We start from the raw sequence: 18,027 nt of genomic DNA on the forward strand, positions 1-18,027 counted from the left end.
GCCTTCCTTCTGGGAAGTAAATGAAAAACGCCTGTTTCTGGCGTCTATCGTCACTATACTGGGGGATTCCCTGCTCCTTTTATATCCGGTTACACCCCGGGTCCTCCCTCACCACACACACCTCCCTGTGACATTTTGGGGGCATGTGTCTAGTGTGGGGTGAAGGCCCGCCCCACGACCGCAGCCCCACCGAACATGAACGAGCCGTCCATGTGTCATCCAAGTCCGCGATCGCGCCGCGGGCCACCGCCACACTCCTCTTAAAGTCAAGCTCCCTGCAAATCTCAACAACCGGAGATATGTTTGGTCTGCAGGCAGTGATCCCATGTTCGCTGCCTGGAGATGCGTTGTTAGGGAAACGGAGAGACTCCGCCCCTTGTTGAGTGACGTGACAGCCAGTCACTGGCTGCGACGTCACATCAAACTACCCTCTCATTGGTCAGATCCACATCGTCTGGCAGACGCTGCGGGTCTGTGTCAGAGAGGGTACATAGACATGAGAATCCTGTCTATGTATAAAGGCAACAAGCTCAACCGGTAAGTGGAAATAGGAGGGGGGCCGACACTCATGTTACCCACACACACAAATAAAGTCTCTTACTGCGGTAATGGATCATTTTGGATCAGGGTAATTGGTGCTTTTTTGTTTATTCCTGACTTTCTAGAACTAATTAAATGACATCTTCTTTTACCGGTTATTACTTTGTGTATCAGTCCAGACTATTCAAGTTTTTAAGCTTGATTCTCCTGATTATTAGGCCTCATGCACACCACCAAATTTTTTATCCACAATGACGGATCCGTAATTTCGGATGAAATACTGACACATTAATTTCTATCGGCCATGGACACCTTCTTGTATACTTACGGGTGTGTGTCCAGGCTGTAGAAATGAGCCGCAAAAAATAGGACATGTCCTATTTTTCGTATTTACAGACCGCGCTCCGATACTTATTACTGTGAGCACAGTCCACAAATGAGGATGACACTCCGTGGCACATCCGTGAATTATTGCACGGTTGTGTGCATGTGGCCTTAGAAAGTTAAAAAATATATTATAGGTACATGGTAATAATAGAAAAAAGGTACCAAGGACGCTTCGTATAGTACAACCTCCAAGTTGTAGTAAGTTGTAATACTACATCCATAGACTTTCTGGCTACAATCTGGTGATGCCTACATTTTTGGCCATCAAAGAAAGTGCTATGTTTTTTGTGTTTTCTTTGAAACGTTTTCAACAAAAAACATAAATCTAAAACAGCATAACAAAAAATATTATATAGGAAAAGAGAGTGGTAAAATATAGATCCCCAGATCATATACATGACAGAAACTGCTCTCTTTGTTTTTCTAAACTTGTTGAGACACTCCAAGATGTGGGTAATGAGGGCCATTGATATTGTCCGAGGATTCCTCATTAAGTCAGTAGGTGGGAGAACTAAATGTTGTCAACATACAGGAGTCACCTTGGTAGATTCATATGGCATATTTTGGGTAAATTAAATTGAGTATATGGCTCATGGAAGGTGCACAGGAAGTTAGAGATGGACATGCGAGAACCATGTGTAGTGGGTATGAGGTACGGAGTCAGGTTCGCGTCAGGACGGTGCGATCACTAGCATCTCTGTTTGTTGAGACCCATGCGATGTTTTGGACATTTTATAATTTATGCAGCAGGTACTGAAACACTTAGGGTATGTTCACACGGAGTGTTTACAGCCGTTTTTCGGGCCGTAAACGTCCCGAAAAACGGCTGAAAAATCGGAAGCAGAACACCTCCAAACATCTGCCCATTGATTTCAATGGGAAAAACGGCGTTCTGTTCCAACACACCGTTTTTTACGTGGCTATTTTTCAAAGCGGCCGCATTAAAAAAACGGTTGCGAAAAAGAAGTGCATGTCCCTTCTTCAGCTGTTTTTGGAGCCGTTTTTCATAGACTCTATAGAAAAACAGCCCCAAAACTGGCAGTTAGAAACGCTGCGAAAAACACGATTTTGAATAAAAAACGTCTGAAAATCTGGAGCTGTTTTCCATTGAAAACAGCTCCGTATTTTCAAACGATTTTTTGTTTTGTCTGTGCACGTAGAATGACAAAAAGAATCAAGCAAATTATATCCTGGAGGAAAACCTGCTACAGTCTGCAAGACATCTGTTACTTAGGAAATGTATTTCTAAGCAAGAAAACGACCCCAAGCTTACAGCAAAAGCTACACAACGACTATGATCATGTCCTGGAGTGGCCTAGTCGCAATCCAGATCTTAGGCCAATTGAGAATATTTGGCTGGGTTTGAAAAAATCTGTTACCATGCTGCTTGACAGAGATTAAAATTATTTTGCTAAGAAGAATAGGTACAATATCCATGTCCATATGTGAAAATTAGATAGATTATTCAGGTTGCTTTTCACTTTGATGTTGCATAATACAGAAATTTAAATTACAGCAAAGAGAGGATCCATGTGTCATGCTCTGATCCCCTCAGACTCTAACAGGCAGTACACAATGCATTTGTTTTGCCCAGAGTTCTCCTTTAAATAACCTTGTCTTTTTATCAATGTCTTAAAAGCCTTGTTAAATTCACTGGGGTTAAGGGTGTGTTCACATCAGTGTCGGGCTTCCGTTCATCGGTTCCGTTCGACCTTTCCGTCAGAAGGAACCGATGAACGGAAAGACAAATGGAAACCATAGCTTCAATGATTTCAATGATAATGCTTCCGTTGCAGTTTGTTTCCGTTCAGTAGTCGATTACGCATTGTTTCCACGGAAAAAAACGGAAGCATTACGGAACGGAAACAATCGGAAACCGACTGCAACGGAAGCATTACCATTGAAATCAATGGTAATGCAAACGGAAGCTATGGTTTCCGTTAGGCTTGCCGTTCATCGGTTCCACCGACGGACAGGTCCAATGGAACCGATGAACGGAAGCCCAATGCTGATGTGATCAGGCCCTTAATGTTGCGCAGAAGATAAAGCGTGAATTCTTTTTATAGACACTTCAGTTGTTGGAATATTTTGAATATACAGTAGCCCGACAACAATTACCCCGCATCTGAGACACACAACCTCTGTAAATAGCTACAAGGTCATGTACAGTATAATTGGCATTTGCTTGGAGCTCTGTGACAGAACTGTGGTACAGCATTTACAACCCTCACCCATCACTGGGTCTAAACTGAACACTAGGTTACACAGTTAGTACGGTTGGAAAAAAGACATATGTCCATCAAATGGTTTGTCGAATTATGTATCTTCTATTCTTTCCTTCTTCCAGGTTTAGGCACAATGGTATTATTTCATATCTAGGTGCTGCATTTTCCACTCCGCAGATGAAAATTTCTGCAGCCACTTTTGACTAAACAATTTTAGTAGATTTGTTGTACTGACCTAAACAAAGAAAAGAACGCTATACCTATTATGTGCTCTGTTTTCTGTAAAACAATATATCTACTCAGAATCCAGTTCACAGAATGTTCAGTGATCCCTAAAATTACCGTAGTGGTGGAGAGCTGCGTTCACTGAAATAAGCTCAGATGACAGAGAAATAGCATTGATTTGTCTGAACCCTAAAAAAAGGGTCTGATAAGCCATTTATAATACAAACACCCGCAGGTCTGGAATAAGGAAAAAAGTAAAAACATACCAGTAAACAGGCCAAGAGGTAGCGGAAACATCCCAGAAGTATAATTCATGCTGTTCTTTTATTTGTATTTTCTAATACCATTCTTAATTAAAGTGAAAGTCTACAAAAATCATCAATTCTTTATATATATATATATATTAATCTATTGTCATATTATTATTGTATTGCTGCAGATTTAATATGGGTGATACATCAAGCAACATGTTCTCTGCTTTCTCTAAACAGGGAAATCAGGCTGCCATAAATGGCTCCTGTAGTTAAATGATAGCATTTAATCCCCCTGCCAATGTTTACTAGTAAAGAAAGCAATTTGGGTGATAAGTATAAACATTATAATGGGGCCCAGACACGTAGCTGCAGTGCCCCTGTAGTGTGACGCACAGTTTTAGGCCGGATTCACACGAGCGTGTGCGTCTTGCGCACGCAAAAAACGCGGCGTTTTGCGTGCGCAAAAGGCACTTAACAGCTCCGTGTGTCATGATCATATAGTGCGCGGCTGCGTGCTTTTCGCGCAGCCGCCATCATTATGACACTCTGTTTGTATGTTTGTAAACAGAAAAGCATGTGGTGCTTTTCTGTTTTCATTCAAACTTTTCACTGCTGAAGTGCTTCCGTGTGCCATGTATGGTTTTCATGCACCCATTGACTTCAATGGGTGCGTGATGCGCGAAATACGCACAAAGAACGGACATGTCGTGAGTTGTCCGCTGCGCAAAAATCACTGACTTTCTGCACGGCCCCATAGACTAATATAGGTCCGTGCGAGGCGCGTGAAAATCACTCGCGTTGCACGGACGTATATCACGTTCGTCTGAATAAGCCCTTACAGTCAATTGACGTATTTTTGCAATGCAAAGGCATTTTTTAACCACATGGTTTTTACAGGTGATTTGCATTAAAAGTATGTGCTTCCCCTGTACAAGCCCCATCACAGAGCCACAGAAGTTCACGTTAAAACCAAACTCTGCTATGTGTATAGGTATGTTTAGGGAATTGCAGACAATAAAGTTTTGCTGTAATTGGTGTCACATTTTTTACTTGTTAGGCTGGGTTTACACAACCTATTTTCAGGCGTAAACGAGGCGTATTATGCCTCGTTTTACGCCTGAAAATAGGGCTACAATACGTCGGCAAACATCTGCCCATTCATTTGAATGGGTTTGCCGACGTATTGTGCAGACGACCTGTAATTTACGCGTCGTCGTTTGACAGCTGTCAAACGACGACGCGTAAATTGTCTGCCTCGGCAAAAAAGTGCAGGACACTTCTTTGCAAAGTAATTTGAGCTGTTCTTCATTGAACTCAATGAAGAGCAGCTCAAGATATACGAGCGTCACAGACGCCTCGTATATTACGAGGAGCTGCTTTTACGGCTGAAACGACGCAGCTGTTTTCTTATGAAAGCAGGCTGTCATTTCAGCCGTAAATGACAGCTAGCGTGTGAACATACCCTAAGGGCTCTTCCACATGCTCCGGAATTGCCGCGTTTTTTTCCGGCTGAAAAAAACACAGCAGAATACAGTAGCAGCATAGTGGATGAGATTTAACAAATATCATCCACATGCGAGCCAAAATTGACCTGCGGTGCATATTTTTTGGACTGCAGCATGTCAATTCCTGCTACGGAAAGTGTGCAGAATTGCTGAGTTTTTCATAGGAGATGTCTCTATCTCCTAACATTGCGGCAAAAACCACAGGAAATGGTGCGTTTTTGCTGCAGCGGAAAGCCTTTGACTTTCAACGGAATCGCTGCAGAAATTTTCTGCAGCAATTCCGTTGTGTGTGGACAAGGCCTAAGGGTTGGTCAAATTTTCATATATCCTATTATGTCATTCTTAGTTAGTGATATATGGGGAAGTTCCGCTTTCTGCATTTTTCTGCAATAGAGACTTGCCAGTGTGAACTTATTCTTAAAAAGGTTTTCCGAACCCTAAAAACCCAGTGCAATTTCTAGCCCCAGCTGTGGATATAGTACATCAGCTAAGTGCAGTCTTGTAAAAGTATTCACACACTCCCTTTGGTGTTTTGTTGCATTACATCCTGGAACTAAAATGGATTTTAAATTTTATTGTATGTAATGGGGCTGACAAAATAGTCCAAATTGTTACAGTGAAATAAAAAAAAAAACCTTGTTTCAAAAACAACAAAAAAACACATAACAACATTGTAAATGTATATATATTCAACCCCTTTGCTATGAAACGCGTAAATAAGATCTGGTCAAACCAATTAACTTCAGAAGTCACATAATTAGTTGGACAAGGTCCCCGAGTATGCAAAGTGTCACATAATCTGTCACATGATGTCAGTATAAATACACCTGTTCTGAAAGGCCCCTTAGTCTTCAACCTTACTAAGTGAGCAAAATGAAGAACAATGAGCTCTCCAAACAGGTCAGAGACAAAATGATGGAGAAGTATAAATCAGGGTTGGGTTGTAATGAAAAAAATCCCAACCTTTATACATCCCACTGAACACCATTAAATCCATTATAACAAAATGGAAAGGATATGGCACAGCTACAAACCTGACAAGAGAAGGCCGCCCACCAAAACTCATAGACCGGGAAAGGAGGGCACAATTCAGAAATTCAACAGAGACACCAACGTTAACAACGATGGAGCTCCAAAGATCGGCACCTGAGATTTAAGTATCTGTCCGTAGGACCACTATAAGCCATACACTTCACAGAGTGGGACTTTATGGAAGAGTGGCCAGAAAAAAAGCCATTAATTAAAGAAAAACATAAAAAAACACATTTTGACGTTGACAAACAGCATGTGGCAGACGCCCCAAATACATGGAAGAAGGTTCTCTGGTCAGATGAGACTAAAATGTAACTTTTTGGTTATCATAGGAAACGCCATGTGTGGCACAATCCAAACACTTCCCATCATCCCAAGAACAACATTCCCACAGTGAAGCATGGTGGGGGTAGTATCATGGTGTGGAGATGCTTTTTATCGGGACTAGGAACTGGAAAACTGGTCAGGATTCGAAGAAAGATGGATGGTAGTAAATACTTGGCAATTCTTAAGGAAATCCTGTTTTATTATCGAAGAAACCACGGCACTCAGTATAGAAGGGTTCAACTCAGTAGTATTTTACTCTAATTGGAGTGCCAGGTTTTCTTCGGAAATCCTGTTTTAGTCTGCCACATATTTGAGACTGGGACGGCGGTTCACCTAACAGCCAAACATGGACCCTAAACATTTAAATGTCTTGGAATGGCCGAGTCAAAGTCCAGACCTCAATCCAATTGAGAATCTGTGGCATGATTTGAAGACTGCTGTACACCATCTAAACCATCTAACTCTAAGCAGTTGCAGCTGTTTTGCCTGGAAGAATATGGCAAAAATGCCAGTGTCTAGACGTGTGAAGCTAATAAAACCCCAAGAAACTTGCATCTGTGTTTGCAGCAAAAAGCGGCTCCGCAAAATATTGACTTTCAGAGGGTGAATACTTTTCCACATTAAAGTTTTGCACCGTCAAAGCGGTTGACATGTTGTGTATATCAAATGGCACAAACCCCCCAAAAATCCATTTTAGTTCAAGGTTGTAAAGCAACAAAACAGGAAAAACACAAATCAGGGTGAATTATTTCGCAAAGCACTATAATATACAATTACCCATGGTGCCAAAGTCCATAGAATATCCATGGAAGTTCAATTCAACGTAGAGACTTCACGAGGAGGGGAATTAGCATCTTGACACACCAATGCGACGTTTCGGGGGACCACTTCCTTTTTCAAGGGGGCGGTCCTCCGAAATGTTGCATCGTTGTGACAAGACGCTAATTCTATCTCTTTGTGGAGTCTCTGCGCCGAATTAAACTTCCATGAAGTAATACAACCCTGAACGTTCTATGCACACTTGTCAGTGCCGTGTTTGGAAGACACAGCGATTGGCTGCCACAGTCACATGGTGCTGAAAGACAAATCATTGCACTGCAGAACGTCCTGATTTTGGGTTAGGAGAGTCACATTTTTTATCACATTTGTTTCCCTTGCGTCTAAAATTCAATAGCATTAGATATTAATTGTTTGCTTCATTTTTTGAGTTTTAAGTAGTTTACTTCTTTAGTTGTCATCTGGAAAAGAAATCCACACGTAGGCAGCTTCACATTTATTTGGTGACTACTGTGTCACAGCAGTACTCCCTGGAGCGCTGAATCTACCTCTCGGCTCAGTAGTTGCTCTGTCATGCTGACAGAATGGCTTCTTTTAATTCCCTGTACAGATTATGTTCTGTAAAACTTGCATTCTTTCACTGGCACCGTGTGACTTACTGTATATTACCAAAAGTAAAATGAAGAAATTAACATAAATTCAGTTTCCAATGGAGAACTCTCTATGTGTAATGAATGGATCCATATATTGCAACAGGAAGGAATACTTAATAGATTTAATGATCAACTTTTACAAATAGGTAATCGGCTACCTCTGCATCCCCTATATTTATCTTTAGAAGTCTTCAAAAGCAATTTTAGGCAGATATAGATAGTATTGTCCATAGGGGGCAGTATTAAAAGGTTAATCGCATCTCAGACTTTTATGGCATATCCGCAGAATATACCATAAATGTCTGATAGATGCGGGTCCCAGCTCTGGGATCTGTACCAATCTCGAGAACGGGGGTTTCCCAACGCCCGTCACTCCTGGTGAGGTGGTCGCTGGCTGTCTATTCCAGTCTGGAATAATGAGTAGAGGTGGCCACGCCGGTGCGCGTTTCTCTCCACTATGATCTATGGGCGTTGTGGAAACAGCCACCTCTCCACATACAGTAGTACGCGACTGGAATTGGTGGTCAGGGGCCGCCCTACAAGGGGTGGGGTGAACCCCGTTCTCGATATAGGACCTGCCCCATTGACAAGGAGAATGGTGACACCAAAGTTGTCAATTTATTCATATTTTCAGGAAGAAGAACAGAGGAACGGTAAAATGCAGGAGAGTTGACAGGTTTTCTTTAATTAACCTCTACTGAGATGCTTTTCATACTAGTGCCGTTTCAGTAATATTATGAAATCCCTGGTACCGCTAGTGCACAAAAGTATTTAGAGTTGCAACCACCAACCAGCTCGAGGGCCACATGCAAGCTGGTTGTGGAACCATGCCTTAAGGCACAATTTATGATTAATGTCTTTACCATTTACCTTTACCAATGTTTACTGCACAATTGATGCTAGTAGTATTCATTGGAATCATGGTTTAATATAAATATGATATGTAGATTACTATGTTACTTTTATTATATGGCCATTTGTATTTTGTCTTCACCAGGATGGCAATGATTTTGGAGAGACGTATGACGAGATTAAATTCTTCACTCCACAATTTCTCATAATCAAGCTTAAGGTTGAGGAACCTAAAATAGCTTTTGAGCCAGTTCTTGAAGATTGCTGGAACCTAATAAAACGTTGTTTCCAAGAGATTACAAGAAGTGCGGAAGGACTTCCTAAAGTATGTGATATAGAGAAATCAAATCTCACGGGGGTGGGGAAATGGAGTGGAAATGATTATTAAAAAATAATACATTACAAAATGGTTCTCATGTAACAGGTATATAACCTGCTGTAAAATCTAGATAATGCACTGGTCATAACCTCACCCATTAAATGGTTTGTTTAGTAATTCCATTTTCAATTACTCTATTTGGAATTCTAAGTTAATAGAGGGGGACACATTCAGGATCACATCCCTTGGCCAGAGGGGAAAGAGGTTTCAAAGAGCATCTCTCACTCTGGAGGACCTGTCGTGTCCTCCGTTGCAAAGACAACCCATTAATTTGAATGGGCACAGTGTAATACTTAATTTTCTCTGTGGTGGCGCTGCAGGGAAATTAAAAACTTACTGCCAGTGTTCCCCACAGATAAAAAGCTGATCGCTGGGGATCCCAGAAAGGGGACACTTTTTGATCTTCTTATTGCCGAGGGACTTGTTCAACAAGTAGGTATTACCCTTTAAAGGGGTTATTCAGCATTAATAGAACATGTCTGCTTTCATACAAAAATAGCACCATACCTGTCTATGGGTTGTATGTGGTATTGCAGCTCAGCCCCATTCACTACAATGGAACTGAGCTGCAATACCAGACATAACCCATGGACAGGTGTGGTGCTGTTTTTAAAAGAAAGCAGCCATGTTTTTCTAATCCTTGACAACCCCCCTAAACTACTCCATAGTCAGAAACTGAAGGATCTCCTCTTTATTTTAACATATCTTTCATAAAGTCAGTATTGATGTCCCTGCGTGATTTGCCAAGTCTTCTAATCTCATTATACAAGGCTGTGATCACCCACAGGCTTATTAGGTCACTATAGCACTTTTAATATCCTCCTCTCAGTTACAGGGGTAATAAACCCTGCCGCCTCCATTCTCTTTTCTGTATGTCCCCGAACAAGATAACAGATTATCAGGGATTCACAATTAAAATCTTTGGAACTACAGTATTTTTAACCATCATTTTAGACCATTATACAATAATGTATTAATATCTAGTTGGTGCTTATTCTGACTGATACCAGAATATTTTGGGTAGCACAGTTAATGGATCTTCTGCAATAGAGATCCACTCTACTCGGCATTTTTAGTGCACGATTTTGAATTGCAAAAGGAAAAGCCATCTAATATGATATTTATCAGGTCTCCCTGACCAGGACTCTTTGTCCATTTTCATGTAGGGCCACTAGCTTCCCTGCCATAGACTTTGCTGACCTCTATTATTAGGCACTAACAGAGTCTAGGGGGAAGGTTTCAGACCACCGTTGTTCTACTACGTTCAAGGAGGGGTAATGGTAGTGTGATGTCAGTCACCTGTTACCTTGGTTACAAATGTTATCTTGTATCAGCTTTTAGCTGCTGGCACATATCTTCCCTGATATAATGTCAAGGTTGAACTATTTAGACCCTAAAATTTTATTTTTTTTTTAAATCTAGCCCCTGGAGGTTGGAATTAATTTATTACTGTCACTGTATGTTCTATACTAAAACTATTTTTATAAGAAACATATTCAGAAGACTTTATATTGTATTATATATAATTCATCAGTAATAGGGGTTTAAGAAATACAATATTGCCAACCTTTAACATTTCTAGTAAATGTTGTATGATATAGTGCTAAGCAGAGACCTGGAAGGTTCTTAATTCATTTACTTGAAGATTTGATCTCCACTTGCAGGTTGAAGTTGAGCTTTTTCCAGATCTTCAAATAGAGAACCTTACCCTGAGCTCTGTAAAACAAGAGGAATCCTTAGTTTCTGAATATATCAACAAATCCAGAGAGATTTTTAACATGAATATAGTTGGCCCACAAAAGTAAGTTTCAACTGCACTGTCAATCTACTCTATCTATCTATCTATCTATCTATCTATCTATCTATCTATCTATCTATCTATCTATCTATCTATCTATCTATCTATCTATCTATCTATCTATCTATCTATCTATCTCATATCTATCTATCTATCTATCTATCTATCTATCTATCTATCTATCTATCTATCTATCTATCTATCTATCTATCTATCTATCTATCTATCTATCTATCTATCTATCTATCTATCTATCTATCTATCTATCTGTCTAGATTGGAAGTGTGGGTTTCACAGGTGCTTTCCCTGTTAAATAAAGGCACACACAGCCCAGGTACTGACAAATCCGTTCTTCTAAAGAAACCTTGGTTAACCATGTGAACGATGCCTCGAGGGCAAAAACTTTTAGAAGACCGTAGAAGACGTGTTATAGAGACACATGAAGCTGAAATAGGCTACAAAAGCATTGCTAAAGGCCTGGGTGTACATCAATGCACGGTTAGACAAATTGTCTATAAATGGAGAAAATCCTGACTATTGCTACTCTCCCTAGGATTGTTAACAAGAGAGGGCAATGAGCAATCCTGAATGAGGTGGGAAAGAACCCAAGGGTAACTGCAAAAGACCTGCTGAAGACTCTACAAACTGCAAAAACCTCTGTTCATGTGTCCACTATTAGAAAAACACTAAACAAGAATTGTGTTCATTCAAGGACACCATGAAGGAAGAAGTTGCTGTCAGAAAAAAACATTGCGGCCCATCGCTAGTTTGTCCAAGACCACCAGGATGTCCTCCACTGCTTCTGGGAAAGTGTTCTATGGACAGACAAGACAAAAGTGGAAATTTTCTACACAAATGAACAACGCTATATTTGGAGGAAAAAGAACACTGCACACCAACACCAAAACCTCATTCTATATGTAAAGCATGTGTCACAGCTGTGGGGTATGTGGACCCACTAGGCCGCTCCGCCGTAGCGGAGAAGCAGCTGGCCAAACAATAGTCAATAACAGTCTCTCGACAAGAGTACCTGGGAGGATGTTCAGGCAGATGCTTGGAGTAGCTGACATGTGGCATAGGGGATGCTTGGCATGGCAGATGACCCCAGACGTGGCAGATGATACCAGACGTGGCAGATGACACCGGACATGGCAGATGATACCATACGTGGCAGATGATACCAGCAGATGAGGCACACACGACTACAACAATAAGCTTAGGAACATGAACGAAACACAGCAACAGTATACGGGAAGCAGGAAATGGGAACGCTGGGAGCAGGCTACAATTAATTGATTATTTGCATAGACGAGCACAGGAAGTCCAGGGTGTCACTGGGTTGAGAGGGTAACTTTTTAGACAGGTGTGCACACTGGTCCTTTTAAAGCCAGGAGTTAGCACGTACCCTATGGGACACAGGAGAGCAAGGGCAGCAATCCATGACCTGAAGCTGAAGAGACGTTTGATGATGCAACAAGACATCGACCCAAAGCACAAAAGTAAATCAACTAAATAACGGTTGAAAAAGAAGATTTGTGTTTTGGAAAGGCCAAGTCAAAGTCCTGACGTTAACCATATCGTGACCTGAAGAGGACTGTGCATGCAAGACATCCCAGAAATATAGATAAACTGAAACATTTTTGCAGGGAGTAATGATCCAAAATTCCTACTCAATGTTGTGCAAGTCTTATTTGCAGCTACAGGAAACGTTTGGTGGAGGTGATTGCTGTTACAGATTATTAAATTTAAGGGTTCACTTACTTATTCTCCCTGCGCTGTGGATATTTATTCAATATGCTCAATAAAAGACATGAACAGTATAGCAGTTTGTGTTTTATAAGTTTAGTTAGATTGTGTCTGTCTATAATTACGACTTAGATAACAATCCGAACACATTTTAATAGTTATCAATGCAGAATTCCTGGTGATACTTTTTCTGAAAAGTAAACCCTTCCTAGCTTGACAGGGCCGAAATTTCTTAGTGTTATTGATGTATCTCACCGTGTCAACAACTTTATCACATAGTTTATTTTTTATCGACTGCGGATAATATATGGAAAATTACTTTTCAACACTGATAACTAGCTTCTAAAGCTTTCTAGTTTATTTGTCCCATAGGTACCTAAATGTTTATAAAAAATACAGCGATCTTTTGAACCAAAAAGCTCAGCAAGATATTATGGGGTTCCTTAAGGAGGAACATTCACTACAGGCCTTCACTAAGGTAAGGAGAAATGAAAAGATCATTCTTGTTAAGGGCATTTCTGATTTAAATATCACCGCACTGTATCATGGAGGATATTTAGGTAAAAGGATTTATTATAGATTAGATTGCATTACATAATGTGAAAAAGTGAGGCGAGAGTGAGAGAAACAGAGCGAGAATAGTACAGCACCATATTACAGAGATATTTTCCCAGAGAAGCAATGCTTTTAAGCTTTAGGCTTTAGGGATTTTGTCAGAAATCCCAGTTGGACCCCCAGATTTCTGCCGCAGTTTTGAGGTAAAAACAGCTGTGTTTCTGGACACAAATTAGCTCGACTAAATGAGTATAATCCGCGTGTGGTTACCCAAAGCTGTTTTCACAGCAGAATATGCCTCAGAAACTGCGTGAAGAAGTGACCTGACAATTCCGCCTGTGAAAATTCCGCCTCGTATGAACAATTTAACACAATGGGAGACTTTTTACAAGCAGAGTTCACGCTTTTCGACTTAAAAAAACGGAACGTCTAAAACTCGTTTTTCCGATATTGGCCCCTAAAAGAAGAGAGGAATGCCAGTGAAACATGTGTCAGGTGTTATGTTCTCATGATCTCCTGCATCTAGGGTCATATACTGTAGGCAAGAATAGAATACATTTCTTAGCATTATATGTTGTATATCGCTGCCACGCCGCTGTGTCCAGCCAATTAACAGCGCAGCGAGCCAGCGATCAAGGTTACCAGGTGTTATTAAAAAGTCAGATGGAGATCTCAATGTTATGCTATGATGTTGGACAACAATTTAGTAATCCTCTTAAGTTAAAGCCACATTACAACTGACACCTTGTCATACCACAGATGTCCAGAAACAATATATCCCAGCATCAAATTAAATTGTTATATAAACATTAATTTATTTTCCATTTTTCTTAAACTTCTGTTCATTAACGGAGGTTATATAATGCAAATTTGCATGTATTCAAAGTGAATAAAATCAAGTCCTAAATTGACCACACTATTTATGCATCCACTTATCTTTTAGCGTTATAGACAGTTCCGTCCGGTATAAATATCTTGTAGCCTTTCATAAGCTTTGGAGCAGCAGACAAACACGCAACGTTTTGGGGGTGTCACGTCCCCTTTCTCAAGCGTATATACGTCACACTTCCCTGTGTTTTTATATGTTGCAGAACACACGTGGTTTCATGACAACTTAGTATCTAAATACATTAACAATGTGACAAATGAAACAAATCCATGCAATATACTATACTATACAGATTTCTTATCAACCAAATACTATTTTGAATCCAATATGAGTATGTTAAGCGGCATACCTTTATTCATACCCTTTGGCTTCGGCATATCCAGAATCTGAATCCAATACATTTCCCTTTGCAGGAGACGCTTAGTGTTAAGCCTATCGTTCCCAGATTCTGAATTCACATATTCCAGCACCTTCTATTCTTAATTACTTGCATTATGTGCATTTTGAATAAAATGGCATGCACTCAAAGTTTCACCAAATTTATTTTTCTCATCCTCCTTTATGAGGCCCCGTAGATATTTCTCTTGTATGATCTGGTAGCTGATCTATGCTCATTTAATCAAGTTTTAACTAATGGTGCTGTTTAACCCACAGATGCAATTCCCAGTGGCCATTTTAAGTCATAGATTACTGATCGTGTGTTACATGTAAAACAATCTATTCACTGGTATTTTGTTACCCCTTTAAGAATGATGAATACCATCACCCTTCATAATTAAACGGCTATTCCGGTTACAACAAGTTACCCCCTATCCGTAGGGTAAGGCCTAATTCACACGAGCTTGTTCGGTCCGTGATATACGGACTGTATGTCGGCAGCATTTCCTGGACCGAACACAGTGCAGGGAGCCGGACTCCTAGCATCATATGACGCTGGGTGTCCCTGCCTCCCCGGGGAACTACTGTCCTGTGCTGAAAACATGATTACGGTACGGGACAGTTTTCCTGAAGCGAGGCAGTGACTCCTAGCGTCATACATAATTATGATGCTAGGAGCCCGATTCCCTGCACTGTGTTCGGTTCGGGAAATACTGCCGACATACGGTCCTTATATTACGGACCGAGCAGACTCGTGTGAATTAGGCCTAAGGGGTAACTTGCTGATCGGTGGGTGTCAGAAAGTTGGGACCCCCACCATTTATGAGAACAGGGGTCCCATACCCCTCGCTTGAACCGAGCAGAAGGTCGCTCACCATGCGCACTGCCGCTCTATTCCTTCTCTATGGGAGCGCCGGAGATAGCCGAGTACAGCGTTCAGCTATTTCCAGCGCTGCCATAGAGAATGAGCGAACTGCCGCTCTTTTCAAACGAGGGGTACGGGACCCCCGTTCTCATAAACGGTGGGTGTCTCAGCTGTTGGACCGCCACCGATCAGCAATTTACCCCCTACCCTACTTGTTGTAACCGGAATACCCCTTTAAATTGACACTTCTCCCGATTTAAACATGTATATGTCCCATTTTTTAGGGTCTTCAACTCGTCTGTATGTATATAAAATCCTCCCTGTTTAACATCAGATTTAATTAGATAATTATTTATTCATTTTTCTTTCTTGGGAGAGAACTGCATCCCATCTTTAAATATAGATCGATATTTAGGATCTTGTCTCAATATTTCCTAATATTTCCTCATTATCTGCTAAATTTTCGTAGTATGAATATCATATGTACTCACAAATACCAATATATTATTTTTGTCTTTTTTGTTCATCCTATCTTTTGTTGTTTCAAATGTAACTTGTTCTCCTATAGACTGCACCATTTTTTTTATGGTATCCCCTTTTGACAAATTTTTCACAAATGGTTTTCTTATTTTTTTCTAAAAAGTACAGGGGTTCTTGACATTCTCTTGGCCCTAGTGAATTGACATTTTGGCAAACCTTTAAAGGCATTTTGAACATGGCAACTTTTATAATTTAAGAGATTATTTCGATCTGTATTTTTTGCGTACAGAGTTACTTTAAGAGCTTTTCCCATAATCATTATTTATCACCTATACACAGGATAGGTGATAAATATCTGATTGGCAGGGGTCCGACCGCTGGGACCCTCACCTATCACGAGAACGGGTTTACCTTGCCTATGGGGCATAGGAATGGAGTGGTAGTGCGCATGCTTGACCACCGCTCCATTAATTTATATGGGGCTGCCGATGAATGGCTTCTATGGGGAGAAGGTAAGCCCATTCTCATGATCGGTGAGGGTCCCAGCGGTCGGACCCCCACCGGTCAGTTAAATATTGATTATGGGAAAACCCCTTTAACCCACTGAATCACTTTAATACTTAATACTGACAACAATTGCAGAACTTTGAAAAGAATTGTCTGTAGACAATAGAGAAAGAAAATTATTAAATTGCACTAAAGATAACAAGGGGATCAGAAAATTAGCAAATCACATTAAGTTGGAACACAGTGACAAGTGATACAAAAATTCAAAAAAGACTTGACTTCGAAAAGTGCAAAAGAATTGCAGAGTAAGTGCCTCAGAGCTGGCAAAAGATGTTGCAAGCCGTACTGGAGTAACTGTCTCATGTTTCATCACACACAGTCTTGCATAGAAGTGAAATGCATGGTTAGCGTCCATGTCGGAAGCCACTGCTTAAGACCAAGCACAAAAAATCCTGTTTAGCTTTCGCTAAGGCTCATATTGTTAAAGGTCAAGAATTTTGTGAATCCATACAAAATGGTCTGATGATACCAAAGTCAATCTTTGTGGATCTGATGGCATCCTAAATGTATGGCGTTGTAAGTGGGGTGGAGTTTGGCGAGAAGTTCATGGTGTCCACAGTGAAGTACGGCGGTGGTAAAGCTCTTATATGGAGATATATGAGTGCTAAAAGTGTGGGGGAATTGTACTTGATCTATGGCGTCATGAATTCCCAGATCTACTGCAAAATATAGAAGGAGTAGATGCTTTTCTCTCTACACACTGTGGGTCGTCGAGTACATTTTTAACATTCATCTAGGGCCATTTTTGCATTCTTAAGAAAAAACAAGGTGAAAGTTCTGCAGTGGGCAATCATGTCACCCGGCCTCAACCCTATTGTGTTACATTTGGGGAATTTTTTAGAGACATGTTCAGCAGCACTCCCAGGTCATTCGTCAATAGTGGAACAGGATCAACATAACAATATGTCGTGAACTGTTAGGCCCTGTTCACACTTCGTTTTTTGCAAGCGGAAAAATCTGAGGCAGATTTTGCCCTGCCTGCACTCTCTTTGCCGCGATTTTTGCAGGGTTTTTTGGCCGCGGGCAAAAACGCAGCGAAAACCGCTTTCTCTGCCTCCCATTGATGTTAATGGGAGGTCAGAGATGTAGACGCCTGAGCAAAGGGCATGACGTTTCTTTTTCCCGTGAACATTTTTTTCAGCTCGTGGGAAAAACGTCTCCGCCTCCCATTGAAATCAATGGGAGGCATTTCCGGCTGTTTTTTTTTGAGCGGTTTCAGACGCAATCTCTGCATCGAAAACAGCGCCAAAAAAATTCTGTGTGAACATACCCTTACACTCCAGACCAAGAAGGGTTAGCACAGTGCTTAAAACGTAACGGAGGACAGGCCAATTACTAATACAGCATATTACTTATTTGTAACATTTAATCACGGGTGTACTTATTTTTGCAACCTTGGAATAAATTAAATGTCTTTATTTTACAGGTATTAATTACATATCTTTCAATGTTGTTATTAAGTAAATGTTTAATAAATTAAAATTTTGTCATCCTTCTATGAATTGTAACGGTAATTATATAGAAATATATCTTGACGTTCAGAGCGGGTGTACACATTTATGCAGTGCAGATTTCACCTTTTTCAATGCCATG

The 18,027-nt window shown here is 40.6% G+C and overlaps 1 protein-coding gene across 1 annotated transcript in view; it reads left to right on the forward strand.

The window, feature by feature from the left end:
* The window catches only part of DNAH3 (dynein axonemal heavy chain 3), a 359,079-nt gene that overhangs the window by 100,305 nt on the left and 240,747 nt on the right, over positions 1 to 18,027 (forward strand). The window contains exons 10-12 of the mRNA XM_075830244.1: positions 8,923 to 9,102; positions 10,821 to 10,957; positions 13,073 to 13,178. Coding sequence (XP_075686359.1) covers positions 8,923 to 9,102; positions 10,821 to 10,957; positions 13,073 to 13,178 — 423 coding nt within the window. The remainder of the gene's footprint in view (positions 1 to 8,922; positions 9,103 to 10,820; positions 10,958 to 13,072; positions 13,179 to 18,027) is intronic.

This window comes from Rhinoderma darwinii, chromosome 6, assembly GCF_050947455.1.
Source record: "Rhinoderma darwinii isolate aRhiDar2 chromosome 6, aRhiDar2.hap1, whole genome shotgun sequence".
Classification (NCBI taxonomy): Eukaryota; Metazoa; Chordata; class Amphibia; order Anura; family Rhinodermatidae; genus Rhinoderma; species Rhinoderma darwinii.